The sequence below is a fragment of the Ruditapes philippinarum genome, unplaced genomic scaffold (genome assembly GCF_026571515.1).
Source record: "Ruditapes philippinarum isolate M1 unplaced genomic scaffold, ASM2657151v2 ctg6989_1_1_1_1, whole genome shotgun sequence".
In the NCBI taxonomy this organism is placed as follows: domain Eukaryota; kingdom Metazoa; phylum Mollusca; class Bivalvia; order Venerida; family Veneridae; genus Ruditapes; species Ruditapes philippinarum.
In genome coordinates this window covers 115105-134913 of record NW_026853056.1, presented here as the reverse complement: position 1 = coordinate 134913, position 19809 = coordinate 115105, and the positions used below count along the sequence as shown (strand labels likewise).

The 19809-nt window shown below is 30.3% G+C and overlaps 1 protein-coding gene across 2 annotated transcripts; it reads left to right on the top strand.

Annotated features, from left to right (window-relative positions):
• The first annotated feature begins 1059 nt into the window (after nt 1-1059).
• On the top strand, nt 1060-18939 carry LOC132732813 (uncharacterized). 2 transcript variants are annotated; one of them, XM_060719334.1, is made up of 13 exons: nt 1060-1419; nt 4357-4638; nt 5927-5981; nt 8542-8646; nt 9343-9452; nt 11073-11190; nt 12549-12727; nt 13285-13344; nt 14732-14792; nt 15659-15778; nt 16136-16183; nt 16576-16644; nt 17089-18939. In XM_060719334.1, exons 2-13 carry the CDS (start codon nt 4528-4530, stop codon nt 17823-17825), a joined length of 1773 nt encoding a protein of 590 aa, XP_060575317.1. In that variant the 5' UTR covers nt 1060-1419; nt 4357-4527; the 3' UTR covers nt 17826-18939. The 2 variants fall into 2 exon arrangements, with proteins under 2 accessions (XP_060575317.1, XP_060575308.1); XM_060719325.1 differs by having other exon boundaries at nt 1060-1424.
• The last annotated feature ends 870 nt before the right edge of the window (nt 18940-19809 follow it).

Sequence of the window (19809 nt, the reverse complement as noted above, 5' to 3'; positions counted from 1 at the left end):
ATTATCGCACCTGAACTTTAGAATAAGTTGATAACGTTGTCTAGGGAAAAATCACTACAAATGATGTCCAATTAAGGAGATAAATTACTATAAGCTCGTCATTTTGTTCGGTATGTACAATTAAAACTCACACATTTGACCGATTCAAACTTTATTTATTCTAAAGCGGGAAAGGAAATCTTCTGTAATCTACACACGGCTGTTAATTACCTAAATGATTTCGTCACAAGTATAATGAAGTCTCAATACCATACTTCTTCTTGATTTAATGTGTAAATTGAAGTTACTAGTTTTAATGTGTCACATAAATAAATATCATGAACTTTTATCATTACATGTTGGTATTGAATTGTATGTTTACCTATTGTGTTATTAAGTATAATAATATATAAGGGGCATGAACTGCATGAACGGGTCAATAAACCTGTAACATTTTCAATTAATTTTGCCTTTTTGGGCCTTCTTTTAAGAATCTACTTTCCTTAGTTTATTCTATCTTACTATGCTATACACTGCACTTCAGAAGGGCCATTGTTGTTCACATAAATTTTAAATGTCGCGATTTTTGTTGATAAAATAACTTGAAAAACAGCATTATTATACTTTGCATAATTTAAAAACAGTATTTTGGAGCATTGCGTGACAACACGTACAAATTCAAGTATTTTACGTTTAAATTTTGCAAGACAGTCACTTAGACTACTATGATATAATGTATTTGTATAAACAATTGTTTATTGTTTTTAAAAACATTACAAGATATAAATCAAAACGACAAATGTATTGTATAAAATTTAAGTTAACAAATGTTCCTTCAAATATATCGGTTACAAATGCATTTACAGTATGATTGCAGATTACATACTAGTATAATCAGGTCGAGCTGAACCTTCGGTCATTGGTCCACGGCTGTATTGTTTATGTTTTATAACGATACCTGTACAATGTAATCTAATTATTATCTGATACAGCTCCAATTATACCGACCATTGAATCACTACAATGATCCAAATTGAATGCGGTAAAGTATCTAATTCATCATTCGTCTTTGTAATGTTACTTAAACAATATTTAGATGAGAAAAAAAGCAATCTATCTTTTATAGCGACTCAACGCAATATACTGAAAATTATTTGGTGTTTTGTCGATACGATATATCGCGAATGACGGAACAAAAACATTAGCAGTAGCTAGCAGTGATTTTAGTTCTGGTTTTATCCCGCAATGGAACTGAGAACATTTAATCTGTAGACAAATGGATTAAACATGTGTATCTAGGGAACAGTTACTATAGAAAAGTGGATTAAATCTCTGAATATGTGATTTTATTTCTCTTCGTGCCGCATAAAGGGGCTTACATTTATCAAAACTGGATTAAACTGGTGCCCTGTTTTGACCTTTTGGAAACAATAAACTGATGTAAGGTAGGATCTGTCAACAATGAAAGCATTTACGAGCATATGTGCAAATAATTTGCATTCATATGCAGGATTATTACTCAATTGCAAATTTACTTTTCTAAATGAGTAATTTATTTCAAAATAAACATAAACTGGTATGCCTTGAAATTGAAATTAACATTAAATGCAGAACAACTAAAATAATAAATAACTAAATATAGCAAAATTATATTATTTATCTTTTATGTATATATTTCGAAAAACAATAGAATATTTATAGAGTTCACTTTATGTTTCACATGTAAACCACAGGCACGAGTATCGGACCTGGGAAGAAAAAATATGACCAGATTGATAAAAAAAAACCTGTGTTCATCTTAAAAGTGTAAAAAAAACCCAAAAAATTTAAATAATGACCCCCATTAAAAATATTCATAAACATTTCGGTACGTAAACATAGACTAATACATGTATGTCAGCTGAGTACGGGTCAAAATCACTTGAATTTACTAAATAATATTACTGAATACATTAAGTTGGACCACTCACAACCGTCAGTAGCATCTGATACACGCAAAATTCGAATTTCAAACCTTTTCACGTTCTTTACATTCCTTTCTACGCCATTGTCAATCAGCTGTTCGATATTTTGTAACGAGTCTTCTGATTGGCCAATAGCAACGAAAACCGCAACGTTTCACACAAGGATGCCTAATGGCGTAGAAAGCGATTGAAAGACCGTGAAAATGTTTGAAACTCGAATCTCGTGTGTATTAGATGCTCCTGACAATTGTGAGTGGTCCAACTTAATGTATTTAGTAATATTATTTAGTAAATTCAAGTGATTTTGACCCGTACTCAGCTGACATACATGTATTAGTCTATGTTTACGTACCGAATTGTTGTGCCGCAATTCTGTCTACCAAGGATTTTTAGCACGAATTCGCTCGTTTCCTGATAGATATTTCATGAACGGGATGGGCTAGAGACTTGGGATTGGTCTCATTTTGAAGCTTAATATAAACGTGAAATAGTGATAAAAATTTTTTATTTAATTCTCTGGCCAATTGTTTTCACAACGGCCCGGGAAATAATTCCCTTGCTCGTAGGCTCGAATCTGGAGTTTCCGGCCTTCTCTTAACTTATCGTATATTTTTAAAGGGGGTCATTATTTAAATTTTTTGGGTTTTTTTGACACTTTTAAGATGAACACAGGTTTTTTTTTTATCAATCTGGTCATATTTTTTCTTCCCAGGTCCGATACTCTTGTCTGTGATGTAAACATGTTTCCGAGCTATACAATACATTTTATATGTTCACTTGCTAAATTAAGCATTACAATTCAACCCAATAATTGAAACAGGTTGATGGATGGTGATAACGGGGAAAATACATAACAACAAAGGTGTTACTCGTCGATTTTAATTATTGTAAAAAGTAAATAATCTATATCAAACTTTTTTGATTTAAAACAATAATATTGAATTGTAAATATAATGGAAATAGGAAATGAATCTTATGTGACGTGTAGTTTAAAGTGACATTATGCTCATTTTATATTAAGTAGAATTGACTATATATGTCAAAGGATTTACTGTTTTAATGGTGATTGATCAATACTTGATATTGGAAAATGTTTGCGATAAAATATAAATATGCCTGAAATATAATATGATCGCCCCACTCTTTATAAATTAAACTGTATACGTATTTTCAGACACATGTTAATAGAAATATTCAAGGGTCACGTGAGTTATCTATTGCTCATGCGAAGTAAATTAAAATATTGGAAGGAATTATGGCAAAATGTGAACTTATTTTGACTTTCACCTGTTCACTCACTATATACTCTTAGATAGACATAGTGTCACTTAAAATGGAAATTTGAAAAATAACACGGAACATAACTATTATATCTAAAAACTGTTGTGCAATATAAATATGAGACTCTATTTTATTACGCCCCTCTTTGTTTTTCTTGTCTGAGGTATGACAAGAAATTATAGGTATAGTTATGCACAATTGTACCTTTGTGCCAATACAGGTTAATGTCTGCCAATAACCAGTCAAGATAAACAATTGTGACACAATTGCGACATCGCTATCGTAAACAATGCAATTTCATAGTACATGTCTATAAAATCATTTTAACTAAATACGAAGTACATGTGGGAAACACAAAATAATAAATAAATATTTTCATTTATAAGGTTATAATGAATAAGTTGTCATAATGACCTTCTCCTGTAAGCCATAGTTTTAGGTGATAATGTTTTGTACATTAAATGTCTGTCTGTCCGTCTGTTTGTCTCCTAAGAGTGTTAATAAAATTAATGTATAAGTGTTTACATGGCATTGTATTTAATATATGTATGGCAAAAGTATTACAAGTTCATAATGTAACTATATTGTATTGATTAATATTTTGTGTCAGGTTTATGATTATATTTCGGCAAACTTTAAATTAATGAACGTGTATCGCGCAATATAATCCACTTATATCTGACAATGTAGCCAAATTGTATCGGGCAGAAACATATATCGGGTGATTTATTTAATCAGATCTTCGGTAGATGTTTAGAAGCCGAGACCAACATAACATAATATTATGACATTGGTGTACGGATTTATAGATTTTATCATTAAAGCGGACAATTAATCGTTTTAACAAAAACAAAAACAAAACAAAAACAAAAACGGTGTGATTCATCTACGGAATAATTATCATTTTGATTAGTTTGATACTTGTAACTCTCTTTCATGTTTAGATTTTTGAAATTCAAATAAATAAAATCCATACAGAAACGATAATTGTAAGAAAATATCGGCTTAGTTCTCCACATGGTAATTACTTCATTGCAATCATATTTAGATTTAGATGTTAAATATTGTGTTACACGTACAAGTCAATCATACATTCCGAAATGTAGGGACTCATTTATTAACATGTTTTCAGATATTACGCTAGGAGAAACGTGAAAATGCTATTGGAGAGGAACAAAAGAACAGGCCTATAGGAAAGCAATTAACAATCTGTTGCAGTTGTATTTTGGATCACAATATTCATTCAATTGTTAAAGGAATATTTAGTAGAATTTAGATATGACATTAATGTGAGACGGATATTATGGAGTGCTCATTTACAGGAATTATTCGTACTGCCGTGGTATTCTGTATGTCGGGAAATATGCTGTCTCTGGCAAATCAACAAGTTGTTCCTGTTTATTGTTCTCAAACGGTGAGTTCTTCATTATACTGTATTCATATTTAGATAACATGTATCTAAATGGTACGTCCACGTAGATGTAAAATCTAACCTAATTACGATGAGTTCTTCATTATATTGTTTTTATATTTAGATAATATGTATTGAAATGCTACGTCCATGTAGATGTTAAATTTAACCTCATTACGGTGAGTTCTTCATAATATTGTATTCATATCTTAATAATATGTCTTAAATGCTAAGTATATGCAAGTAAGTCTTTTATCTAAGATAATTTAAAAAGCCGTACAAAGTGAATCAATTTACGGTTATCATTAAGTGTAAAGTTAGATATAAACATGTTTATTATATGATGGGGAGATTGATTTTGTGAACTCAAACACATTGTCTATAGATGTATAAGCATAATGGATAATTTACAAAAAAAGTATTTTAATCTTATTTAAAAGAATCACTGCAGACCCTTATGAATAAAGCTATGTAGTTATTATTTAAATGCAAAACGTTTGCATTGTAGAGGAAACCTTTAAAACCATATATATCATTTACTTGAAATTAGGAGTGTATTTTTATGACTCATAATTGTAGTAGACCTTCTCCTATTAAAAACGTTGTCTGAAATGATATTCCTAAATGCAGAAAGTTGAAACAATTCTTACAGATACTAAATATCTTAATATAAAGATACAAGGATACATTATTTCTCACTTAATTTAACTGTCGTCTGCAGTTAACATATTTCGATCCAGACGACATCTTATAGCGATGATTAGATTGGTCATTTTGAAGTCAAGAGCTGATGATGCCTCTCCAAATGCTCTGTAGCACTGTAAAATTACTTTAAATGTCATTTTTATGTAAGTGAAAATTGTCTTTCAGTGACAGAGATGACAAAATTTCCCTGTACAGTCATTTGAGCACAATTAACGGGATGCAGAATAGTAAAAATGTCCCTCATGTCCCGGCAGTCGATACCACTGGTATCAATGATGAATATATTTGCAGAATAACGGGAAAATCATTAACAGTGATTGTTTATTAATCATGTGGCATACGCTGGAAATAAATTGCTGTCTGAGCATTTCTGATTATCGTAACCTTTGATCTTCGACTTCTCTTAAATCGACACTTCTATAGGCATGTTATTGTCTGTTTTATCCTGAAGAAAGATTATTGACTGCTCAGCATAACCATTAGGTATAATAACTCAATGTGCGATATGTATTATCGAGAGTTTGTCACCGAAAGTTCTCTTTACATGATATGCATTATTAAATGTGACATCACTGTTATTTTCTAGACTGTTAGTAAGCAAGGGTTCTTTGCCAACGATATCATACCTTCATCTATTAATGGTAAGTATAGTATGTAAATCACCCCTAAAAATAGTATTCGTTAAATCGTTAAAAGATGAAAAAGGATACCTGATATAATTGTTTAAATTGATTTATATGTCACTTTTGACTATTTAAGATTCGTTACCTTGATTCTAATAATGCTTGTTTTCTAGCCATTTCAAGGTAAATTTATACCAGCACACATAATGAATAGTGTTCACTGTAAGAATTTGAGATGCATCAGAAGATATTGATTGGGTAACATTTGGCGAACATATCTTTTTTTGTATAAACTAGAACTAACAGATGCTGATGACGTTACAAAGAGCAAAAACATGATTTATCGTATATGTGAATACAAATATAATTTATACATATATAGAGTTCTGAATATTAAGACATGACAACTTATGTCCATTTGAATGTATGAAACTTCGTTCCTTGTTCCTTATTTTGCCCCCACCCTGTTTAATCCATTCCCCTGCGGTGTCCCACTCTGGGTCATGCACAGATCTCCACGTGACCCTAATTTGTCTAACTCGAACTAATAGTTTACTAGATAATAATAGAAATTTCACAACATATTTGTAAACAAAATGAAGTACATGTTGATGTTAGTTGTTAAATCTTCTATTATTTTAAAAAAAGATAGGGTTACTGCCCCTTGATAAATCTTATTGTCATATATTATTATAAGGTATTTATGTTGTATTTAAACGTGTTCAACACGTTTGGAATAAAAAATATACCAATTAATTAAGTTATGTATGGAAAAATCTATCTTGTTATTAATTCTTATTCATCTTTGACATATATTTAGTAACTTTGTGTTAATCCCAAGCAATAGCTCTGATAAAGGTAGACACACTTGTAACACTGCAATTTGTTTGGTGTTATTCAAGAAATATACGTGGGAATCTTATAGAGCCGAGACAAATCCCTTGTACAAACGCTTATGTATTATTCATGAAGTCATTCCGGATGTGTCACTTGCAACACAAATGATGCACTACAAAACATGAACTTTAGATTATTTGCTACTGTAACAGTTTCTATTAATTAGGAAGTTTTATTTATTATTAGTCCTGCATTAGGCATGACAAAAAAAATATCTTTTCCTACGATAGATATAACTTTTCATGATAATAGTAACATTCCAAGAAAAAAGAAAACTTGTGGTCGTCGTGCTTTTTTTCAATTTATTAATTTTTGATTTTTTTTTTTTTATTATTATGTTTTTGGCGGGGCAAAGTTGGGAGGAGGAGGATTTTTGCGTTGAACTTCAGTTGTTTGGCTTATTTTAAGAAAATTCGTTTTGTAGATATTTGAGGACTTGTTTAAACGCTCGTTTTTAATGGAAATGGCATGCAGTTATAAGTTTTGGTCAAGAAGTAAAAGTCTACAAACTGTTGTATACTATTTTTGAAGGTTTTCCGAATTATTACAAATAAAGCCTGCTACATAATAATAAAACATTTTTAATAAAGACAATTGCGACATTGCATACTATGAGATTAACCAAGTTAAAGGACAGATTACAAAACAACTAAGTATGTGAATCCCATTTCTTGATTTCATTTATTTTAATTTTGTTTTCCTTTTTTATCATGCTTCGAATGCCCGCTATTGGGATAAATCATATGAAACAATTATCATTCTATATATAAAAAAACTATAGCGAACGTCCTAACCGTGTGATAATTAAAGTATTTATAATAAAGTATTTAAATCCCAAGAATGATATAAATCAAGTAAATTAAAAGTAATGATGTAGTCTAAGTATATTTATTGCCTCTCTAAGCTGGCACAACTTTTCAGACGATAAGCTTGGCTTTTGAACTCATGTTATTGTTCTGTGATAAGGATGCATAGTTTGCCAAGAATGATTGTAGTTTTTGGCTCATATTTATAAGATGAAAGATGCAAAACCAAACGAGGATGAACATTTGTTTGAAAGCACCTAGTTAACATTGGGAGAGATCATTACTTCATATTAATAATAACATTATGATCTTGTTAAGTAAACATATACATGGAACTGCAGTAACAGTACATTCACTCAAAAGAAATTTCAAGAATTAAAAAAAAATCAACGTTTGTTGGTTGTCACCAATAATTACTACACATATCTCATGTTAACTTTTGCAGATATTAGATCTCAATTCATTGTATCTGAATGCAGCGTTAAGGTTTTACTCTGCATGCCTTCAGCTAAGCCAAACTATTCAAAATAAATCAAATTTAAGTTAAATAGACTACGATTTTTAGAGAAAAAACACATTCTGTAATTCAAGATTCAAGTAATAATTTCTATGTTATTTGAGATTAATGATTGATTTTGCAGTATTTATCACCACATTTTTATTGTGTTACTAACGCCGTTAGGGCTATTTTTCATATTTTGACCTCCTTTTGTTAATTTATGTAGATTGTAAGCACCGTTTGCAATGTGTTAATTACTTTCTTTGTTCACTTCACAATATGTCACTTTTCATATATTTTCAAAAATTTTATGAAAATAAGCATAAATGTGGAGGCATGCCACTTATCATAATTCTTTATTACTATTTCTCTCCAGATTCTGTATTCAACGAGCCTCCGACAAATACACGTGATATGGGTGTTGAGTTATGCCCAAACAATAAAACACTGAAGTTAAGCTGGAAAATGAATAAAATAAAAGGTTAGAGTTCTATCACTTTCATAGTGTGGTAATAGTTATAGTGAACGACTTGGCGTGTTTGGTAAAAGAAAAAAATTATATTGAAGACATTGCTTCTGATGGATATAGAGTCTGCTTGATTTTCTCTTTGATTGGAGTAATAGTATTTGTTTAATCTAGGACGTCAATAATGGATTTACATGCTTCGTAATGGATATGTTATTTAGCCCCAAATGACTGAAAGAAATGATACCGAAAATGAATTGCTTTTTTTCAAAGGCGTCCATCATCTTTAGGTAAATATTCAAAGTATGCAATAACTGAATTGCAAACAATTCATTCGATTATCAGACGCACATTTTGTTTTTAATGTAAAGTCTTTTTGTGAATATTTGCAAAAGTTTGAAATAGAAGTGTACTTTATGCAATTGGATCCGACTATTAACTACTGACTTTCTTTTATAGCTTGCGTGTTTAAAAAGATAAGCATTCTTATCACAAATGCGCAAGCGTATTAAATTGTCGTCTGTATTGTGATAATTTATCTCTTTGTACTCTAAGGTCATGTAGTTCCATCAACTTCAGATAATTTAAACGCATTTGTTTGTTTTGCCAATTTAACTATCACAATTGTATTGATCGGAGTAAATTGAATTCAATTTTCAAGTGCAAATTTAGCGTGCAATTCGTTTTATGCAATTTTATTATTTCCTGCAGGCATTGAGATCAAGCTTTGCTACAAGATAAGGTCTGCTTTAAATGGAGAAGTACATTATTCCAGCTGTGTCAGTCTGAAAATAAACTATCCGAGACGTCGGTCTTATATGGTGAGCTTTTGTTGCTTATTATTGAACGTACATATGAAAAGTGTACTAAATAAAGGTTTTATGCAAGCATCTATCAATTTAATATTTCCTATCTTTTCTTTAAAAAATTAAGAAAATAAAATAACATAAATATAAATAATAAAAATGTCATGTGAAGAATGTAAAACAAATGAAAAGAATTGTCTTATAAAAGGTGTCGAAATATACGAAATTTGATCTTACCTAACATTTGACCATGAAATGATTATGGAATGTGACTTATATTTAATATATTTGATTGATTGTGTTGTGTATGGCGATGTATTTTGTACAAGTCTAAAATAATGTTTCGATTCAGTTATGTTCTTACCCAAATTATAAATGGGTTAAAAATTGAATATCTTGCATATATTAAAAATCGTCACATGAAATAGGTCTGCTATTGCAATTATTAAATTGTGTTGTTCTTTTTTATTTCGTATGTTCTTGTAGTGTTTTCTCTATTTCTTACAATCATTCAGTTTCAATAGCTTACAATAGAAACGTTCAGTAATTTGTATTTATAATGTGATGTTCTTTTCTTTTGAATTAAAGAAATGAAATTAACACTTTTATATGACATTTATTTTTACAAACATCTAAAAGCACATTATGTCTAAGAAACGAAAAAAAACTTTTGTAAAAAGGGCAAATATAAGTTTTATAATGTTTAGATCATTATTTAAGAACATCTTAGATGCATTGCTCCTGAACAAAGTAGTGTTAAATGTGAAAATTTATTGTCAAAAAAGTTGCAGAATGTATACAAAGTAGTACTTTGATTCCATACACAATACTTAATCACTATAAAAGAACTTATTGTAAAAACAAAAACCAAAACAATACAAAATATGGCTTAGGTAATCTAGACAATGAGTAACATTTTGAAAAACATAACCGTACATGAAAAATAAAATTGCTTTTGAAAAATAAAAATTAAAGCATTTCTTAGGCATAATGGGTCTTTTAATAAAGATGAATTTATTTAAAACTTGATAAATTGTAAAATTACCATGATTTGTTCATTCGACATTTAAGAAAATACACGTATTCATGCAAAACCTTTATATCAAGAACTTCCTACTTTTTCTACTAAACTTTATCCGACCTAACTTTCTGTGCTACTCATAATTGTTTTGACAAAATGTTGCATTCATTCACCGTGGAAACATGGTAGGTTTTGAAATGAGAATGTAACGTCTCGTGAACTCATAAACTAGAGGCTGATTATGTGATTTGTTTTAGCAGGCACAGTAAATATTGAAATATTAGTAAGATATTGAAACAACATTGTATCTATCTTTGTGTATCTAGGCTACCGGTCCCATATAATTAATAAAAATGTAATAGATTTAAAGCACGGCAATCGAAATTTCTACTAGAATGGTACCTGTTTAATGAATTTAATTAATGTTTATGAAGGTTTTATGTTTTAAAAGAATATTGCTTGACGATTAAAGGTTTTAGCAAAGTCTTGCTTTAGTTATAAATATATATATTTAGAAATTGTAGTCCAAAATTACTTGTTCGATGCCACATTTTAAAGACTTCAACTTAGAGTGTAAAGGGTATCATTACTTTTAACATTTTTATTATATACAGACATGTTGGTTTCCCATGAAGTACATATCATACAGGCCTATCATCACTGCTCTGGCAACATCAACTCGGGGGAATACAACAGTGGATTATTACGGTGAATTAAACACAAACCAGCTGGGTATGTTCACATTTTGCTGCCAAATTTTAAAGTTAACATAGATGTACATTATTGTTAAAATATTTCGGAAACGCGACCATAATGTATGGCCCTTTCACTATTAAAGCGGTGCTTGAGAGCGTCGGTGATAGCGTACCCTTAAACACTACTGTTTGTCAAACCAAATCTGCATTAAAATCATTTCTATGTTAAAGACGACCTTTAAGATTTACTTTGTAATATTAAACTTAAAGCTTTTTTAATTATTTGAACTCTCTTATTTCTTTATAGTGTCTTCTAACTCTTAAAACATGTAATGTCTAATTATAGTCCAATAACTGCAAATATTCAGACAAAAAGCGGTGTTTATAAGTGTTAATGGCGTACGAAATTGTTATCTTTTAGTGTTCTATTGTAGAAAAATTTTGAAATTATAGTTTTAACTGAGATTTGTATGTTGTTTTTTTTTACTTGAGGCATCAGTTAAATGCAATCTCCTGTAGTTAATCTGTTAAAATATGTTTTTTAAGGATAATATTAAATATATGTTTTGAAGCTTCAAGTCCTGAAGGTGACCCCTTTTACTACCTCTGTCACGTGACTAATTAGTAGTCGAAGGTTCAATCTTGCAAAAATCGAGAAAATCAAAATGTGAAAATTACTTAAGAAACATTATCATGTAACACATGGCAACATATTTTCTTGCCAAATAACATGTATATTTGAGGTCTGTATGTATAGTTATAATATATAGATAATCATTGCCTTAATGTGGTTTCAATGTTTTAATCAGGTTTTAAAATGTATCATTGATAAATGACAAATATAAACCATTTTCCTTGTACGTGAAATGTGTGATATTGGATGCTGTTGAATTTCGTCTTGGTGTTTCATATTTAATTGCGCTTCAGGGATATGTTTAATCTAATAATACTAACAAGGGAAAGGAAAGATTTATGTAATGAAATAAACACTAAAGATATATATGAAGATAACTTTGCAACAGAAACCTCAAATACATCTCTGTTGTAAAAAGACTGAAATAATATTTCCAAACCACCACTTAATACTTGTGTAATACATGTTATACAAATCTGCTGTTAGGTATCGAACATAAATTTTTTTGTATTATTTTGTCATGGTTGCAGAACGAAAGAAATATTTTCTTAGAAACTACAGAAAATATGTCTCTTTTGATGAAAATGTAAATTGCAATAAAACCACACAATTTCTTAGAATTTATATTACTGTCGACAAGACACAAGCTTTCAGTGAAATGCATAAATACATAAACAGGAAATTACATGTCTAAGAAATTATTCTAGCAAGTTGTTTTATATAAGATGATATGGCATTTATGACATCTATGGTATTTACAGATCCAACAAACAGTTGTAAAGATGTATGTGAGATGACGGTCGTGACTATAAAGGCCCCGGTGTCATGCAATGACGAATCATCCATCTATTATGATGGCAGAATTACAATGAAGGCATTGTCCTTCGAAGCGGATAATTCAACTGAATGCAACATTCCATCCGTTCATATTATTGGCCAGGTTTGTTTGAAAATGCTTCAAATTTCTATAGTTCTTCTTTATGCCACAGAAATATCATCAAATACAAACAGACACTCTCTTAATACGTTTGTTACAGATCTATGTATTTCTGCCATCTGTAAACTTTCCAAAAGCCAGACTTTTGCTTATTAGTATGCATATGTTAAACTTGGATTGTAACAAGCATTACTGTGTAAGGATTAATGTCAGTCAGTTCTAATTTGGTATGTATGTATATTTGTGTCGCTTGTATGTACAATATCAAAAAAGTAAGTGATTTCTCTCTACGATTACTAGCATTTTGCTAACAAGCAGAAAAATTAGTTTGTTTTTATTCATATCTTAGATGAAAAAAAATGAAGATCTTAACCGTTATCTCTTGCAGACAACATAGCTGTTGTATTACCTCTTTATTTCATTTTACTTTACATTCTTTCCTTGTTTCTTTTGTTCTTGTAGTCATAGATTAGCTGTTTCCTTTCCTGTATTAAATACCAATAAATTGGACCACTCATTTAATTAATTTATGTAAACAATTCATGTGTTCTTTATTTCAGACATCTACCCAGCTAGATTACATCTTAAATTGTACCGAGGCCGGAGCTGGTCATGTAAAGGTATAAATATTTACACCACTATTTATGAAATGGACCTGACAAATGTTTTAACTTTTATCTATAAGTTTTCAGCTTCACTCTCCGAAAACAAAAGTTTAGTTTTTGTCATGACTCTCTCGTCGTCGTTGGATTTGGCGTCGGCATATTCTCTGGTTCACGTTTTCGTTGAGGTCTATTTTCATAGAAAACTATACAAGTGGTATACATGTCTATCATCATACAACGACGCCATTTTAAAAGTGCAAAATCCAAAGATATTTTACTGATGCAAAGTTATGTTTGTTAAAGTCCATTGTCCCAGAAACTGTCTATGTTATGGACTTCAAACATAAAACAAACGTTTTGTAGCAAAATATCACACCAGTGCAGAAGGAAAAAATATTTGAATAAATAGTTTTGCCACTTTTCAACATTTTTCTGCAAAGGTCAATTTATCAAATACTGTCAAAGTTAAACACTACGAACTGAAAATACTTATCTTTTTTAGAATAGGAATTACTAATAAATGGCAAGCTCAGTTACGCGTCCCTCTTTCCTTCAAATTCCTTTGATAACCTTTTTGACAAGCACATTTATTAATATTCTCTTTAAACATAGAGAACTTTTTAAAACTTGAAATGCGTTTAAAAGGAGAAAGTATTACTGAAAGCCATTATGCCTAAACATTTCCTTTTTTTATTGAACATATTTGCTTTTATTAAGTACATTTGTAGAATTATATTTCTTTTTCTATGTTGCTATTATCTCACTTTCCATTACTGAGAAAAGTAATGTGGACAAGTTTTGTTAAGGCACCTACTTATACATGTACTTAGTTATAAAGAAGCCGGCAAAAGTGTAGACATTTCTAAAATATGATTACATGCTTTGACCTAGTTTCTGTGCAGCAAATGAATAACTTGAAACATAGACATTAAGGCACATCAGAAATCCATATCTTAATCTTTTGAAATGTCAAATATGTGTTTAAAAAATATTTTGATAATGGACTTAGGGCCCATTAGATGTTCCACAACTGAAAAAAGAACATGCAGTAATAAGTCATAAAGGTAGCAAACTATAAAGAAACCAGTATTTCGACCATACAAAACGCTAATCCGTTATATTTTTCACATATTACCAAAGCAGCAAAGGAAGCAAAACGTAGTTCATCTATATTACAAATTAGTATTCTTGAAGAAACTGTAACAAAATTCAAAAATGAAAGATTTTTGAGAAATAAAAATGATAGCATTTCTGAGGCATAATGGGCCATTAAGTTTATAATTACCAATAATAAAATAGTCATAATTTTTTAATAAATTGTTTCCTTATTTTTTTTCTTAAAAACGATATAAATATGTACTATTTAAGGCTGTAATCATTTACAATTTTGCTTTATTTACAGGTGTTTTACAGCATTCGTGGCCGTTATTGCTTCAAATACCAGCCTGTAAGAATATATTGTGGTAAGTCTTTCCTTTAAAATAGAGATTTCCATTAGAAAAATGGTCGCTTCAAAAGCCACAAAGTCTGCACTGACACATAAAACATAAGCACTTTCTTTTTAATTCATGTATCCAATATTAACGGGATAATACATGACCAAGATTCAAGATTGAAAATGTTTATTGGCAAAATAAAAAAATATTTATTAAAGACTGTACATAAACATAATGATGATGTAAAAAATTATATATTATCTTTTAACAGATTAATTTACCAATTTTTATCTCCAGTTTCTATTTAAAGTACAAAAACACTAGAAAAATACATATAAAACAAACATGAAACGAATACATAAAAGAATAAACAGTCATCGTGGTAACTGGTGAAGGGTAAAATGATTTGGTGTTATTTGGTTATTTCAATTCACAACAATAATAGATAATAGATCATTCTTTAAAGTTAAATCGAATCCACATTTAAAAACATTCTTTGACAACGAAGAATGACAACAATTTAAGAACTAGTGTTTTGATGTTGTAAATAGACAAGACAGACCTTCACCAAATTTAATACCTGCCGGCGCTTCACTCAAAATGACTGATGTTCATTCTACATTTCAGAGATTATAGTCTTAACAAACATTTACAAAAATAAATCTTCAACAGAAAACGTGAAGAGCATATAAGTACATTGCAATTCTTGGTAAGATTCATTAAAGTTTGAAAAACGGGGCCGGGGACCGAACTTGCGTTAAAATAATTTGTAGACTGTCAGTATTGCCCATCTTACATTTTAATCTAAAAAAAACGATATTATTGGCATGAAAGGCATGAAATCGCATCATACTTAAATAGCCAGATAAAAAAAGCTTTTCTCTTTCTTTTAGACCCACCGTCATCATATTCATCAACTATTGACCCTGGTGTGGACGATTTCCCGACTTTTGTGATATTTGGAGTAGTCTGCACGATTGTAATGACTTTCATATTGATTGCCATAAATTTTGGTAAATATTGATATGATTTATTTTCTTTATTCAAATGAATGCCATTGGAAAAAATAATTAAAACATCGTTGATTGGCAAATGTATTAATAGGTACCATTTTAAAGAGTGATCGTTTATAATTTATATTCAGCCATGCGTTTGGATTCTTGTTGTAGCGTTAAATAGTCATGTAAGTTATAAACATTAAACTACAAAATACATGAACAATTTTATAGTGATAGAATATAATAAATATTAATAGTTAAAAACAAAACTAAACCATGAAATGCCCGAACGCAAATATTACTCTATATGAATCGAGTTTTCTTCCTGGTTCTATTCTAACGTTTATATATTGTTGTTCTTTTTATTTTCAGTTTTTCAAAGACTAAAAATCGTTCTGCAAAATCGTAGACGTACAAATGGTAATGCTATATATAAAAATAATTAAGATACAAATTCTTCATTATTATACAGAGTTGTGTCATGTTAATCAAAAGTAAAGTTTTAAAATTGTAACTTATAATATTTTATTTTCACTGTATTTACCTAGTCTAAAAAGTTTATCAATACCATTTTTAATTCAAAAATATATGGGTAGAAGAAAATGGTTATAAGGTGTACAGAATTCTCAATGTGTCTAAATACATTCTTACGTCCAGATTCAATTATTCGGAAGGATAAGCAAAAAAAGCCTAATATACATCTCGACAAAACTATTTTCACTATTTCAGTAAAAATTCGTGCTTGAAATCTAGATTTAATCTTGATCTTTTATGTTCCATATGACATTAATAGCAAATATGTTAAATTTCAGGGCATCTTCCAACAAGACATGGCATGGAAAGCGTACCATTGCAGTCGAATAATACAAAGCCTCGAGAAGGTGCTTTATTGTTTTTACTTGTGTGTTTTGCACGCTTTGTTCATTTTTGAATTAGATAATCTTATTGAAGAAGCTAATTAAATTAGTAAGGTAAAACTTACTGAATTTATCTAATTCTACTAATAGAATGCACGAAATATGTATAAGAAGCTGATTTCGATATTATATGTAATGATGTATTAGTCTTACCAATATGCGTCAAAATTGAGCTTCCTGGGCAAAAAGTTTCTCTCAGACAAGTAACAAACATGATTTCAAATGACAAGCATTTTCTTGTCTAAAAGAATATAAATTCATAATTCAAATCTTCTCGAGAAGTATAATCGGTTTTTATTTCCTGTTCTTAGAGACAATTTTTCATTTTAATGGTTAATAGTGCTTTGAATAAAGTTGAGTCTGTTGGCATTGTTATATTCTTTTTGTCTTTTTGTTCCTTATTTTCAGAGAGTGTTGGCTCGTCTTCTAGTATTGTTGATCTGACTACACAAGTACAAAAAGCAATGAAGCGTGAATATATAAAACGTGTGAACTCGGTCTCATCTGATGATCAAAGTCAACAATCTGCTAACTCCTCCTCCTTCCGCAGACATAATGTCAGAAAACTCCACAGATGTATGACTATAGCACTCTTAGAACGGACAGAATCCTTTTACAGGAAGAAAATTTTATTCCTACCGTCTCCATTTGACACATTTAGTCGAGACGCCACGAGCCTACTGAAGGCTGTTTTCACATTAGAGTTGAGCATTCCAACGCATTGTTGTTTCGACCGCGACGTGTATCAAAAGTATATGACTGTACATAAACACAATTGGATAGAGTCCATTCTTCGAGATCATGATCGTATTGTGATATTTCTTTGCTTTACAACAATTCATGGCGAAGCAAAAGGTAGGCCTATTGTGGAAGATGTGTTGGAACATTTACTTATATCAAAGCCTAGGCCACATTGTAAAGTGGCGTTTCTACATCTAACTGATAGCTCTGAAAATTTTGAAAAGAACCATCATGGGGATAGTTTTCATGTTATGGATAAAGTCTCGTACGAAGCGTTTATATCAGAAATGTTGAATTATTGTGGAAGAAATCCAGACTCAGAACCTGAGCTAGTGTATAGATTAACAAATTGTGAAACTTCAAGACATTTTCTGCGTTTCATTGGAATAAAAAGCATTCTTTGATGATGTGAAGCTATGCTAATACCAATACAGGATTATTGGTGAAAACACAGTGAAAACAAAGTGAAATCCTGAGATCATAATTTATTTCAAAGTCAAAAAGATGAATATCTATTTGGGTTTTTGTTTCTTAAAAAATATATTAAAATTTCAATTTTGTTTTGAAAAAGGCTTTAATGTCCCAAAACAAAGGACACGAATCAAAATATGTTAAAGCTGCACGCCTCCAGATGAGCCAAAATATTTCAAGAAATTCAATCTTTAGAAAAATGTATTAAGATCTTAAGAAAGGTTAAAAAAATTCAATAGTTAATTAATTATTGGCATGTTATTTGCGATGAATGGCTGATTTTGCAGTATCAAACACTATAATTCTACTGCGTTACTAACACAGTAAGAGATATTTATGTATATTTTAACATCTTTTTGGTAATTTACGTGGATTGTAAGTGTTGTTAGCAATGTGTTAATAACTTTCTTTGTTCACTTAACAGTATTTTACTTTTAAATACATTTTCAAAATTTTCATGAAAATTAGCATGAATCTGGAGGCATGCTGCTTATTATCTTTATAACAAATGCCACTGACTATAATAAAGTATAATAAAGTAGATATCTACGCAACTTTTGAATGTGTTTAAACGTTTATATGTCTTTAAATGGTAAACACGGCTTGCTAAGCAGTCACTACGTGAACGTTAATCAACCAATCAGAACGGCGCTTTTATAGGTTATGAACTTTATATCATATTGTGATATATTTATATAGTCTCTTTGTAATTTAAAATAACTAACATATAATATAAGTTACATGTATTGTTAATATAAAATAAAGAAAAAGTCAATGTTATATATATTTCTTTTTTTTTATTTGAATGTTGAAATATTATATCGCTTTGAAATATCTATCATCGGTATCTATTCTTTTTTAACTCCTCTGTGACCAGAAAGCCTAAATATAGCATTTAAAACTTTTACATCGTTCAAGCACTTGAAATGTAAAAAAAATTCTGCAAAGGATAATAGAGAAATTTTTATTCATAATTTAATTTAAAGTCGATAGTTAGACTAAATGCAATTCTAAGCTTTGCAACGCAATCATTCTGTTGATTTGAAACAACAAGCACCGATATAAATGAGCCGCGCCATTACAAAACCAACATAATAACATGGTTTGCGGCCAGCATAGATCCAGACCAGCCTGCGCGTCCGCGCAGTCTCATCAGGATCTATGCTGTTCGCTTACAAACCCTATAACAAGTAGAGAAACTAATAGCGAACAGCATGGATCCTGATCAGACTGCGCGAATGCACAGGCTGGTCTGGATCCATGCTGTTCGCAAACGCATTATGTTGGTTTTGTCATGGTGCGGCTCATATCATTTGTTGATTTCAAACAACAAGCATAGACATATATTATTTCGTTGTCTTGGAACAGCAGGAATCGACGTACTTCATATTCAGGTTAACTACAGCCGATCAGTGCTTACTTGTTTATTGACGAAAACTATTATCTTGTAAATAACATCCAGCGAACAAATATAACCGTTAGGTTCTCTTAAAGATATAATAAAGTATCTCGTGCGCACGAGATAAATAAAAGCACACACATGTCACCTCTGTGTCACCGTAGTTGCATATATTTTTCATAAAGTTTTATTTTTGTTATGAAGACAAGTTAAATACAGATGATAAAATTGATGATAATAAAAAGTTATAAATTTTTGCATTTTGCTCCTTTTTGTTCCAATCTGCCATGAAATGGAAAGTAAGTTCCTTTTACACGTAAAATAGTAAAGGCTTCAAGCTGATTTTGCTTCTACACATTGTCCTGTTTGTTTATGGTATTGTATATACTCAGAGGTGTTCTTTTCGATTCTAAAGGTCTTCTGGTGAAGCTTTATTAACCTAGGTTCCATGTATCATTCCTTTACATGCAAAAGAGCAAGGGTCGCCCATGGAACAGGGCATTTACTTCATCATTCAC

Excerpts from the sequence above, each read along its gene's own strand:
- LOC132732813 (XM_060719334.1), top strand. The coding sequence starts at position 4,528 with ATGGAGTGCTCATTTACAGGAATTATTCGTACTGCCGTGGTATTCTGT. Across the intron at positions 11,191-12,548 it reads ATTAAACACAAACCAGCTGG|ATCCAACAAACAGTTGTAAA; the intron begins GTATGTTCACAT and ends TGGTATTTACAG. Across the intron at positions 16,184-16,575 it reads AAATCGTAGACGTACAAATG|GGCATCTTCCAACAAGACAT; the intron begins GTAATGCTATAT and ends GTTAAATTTCAG.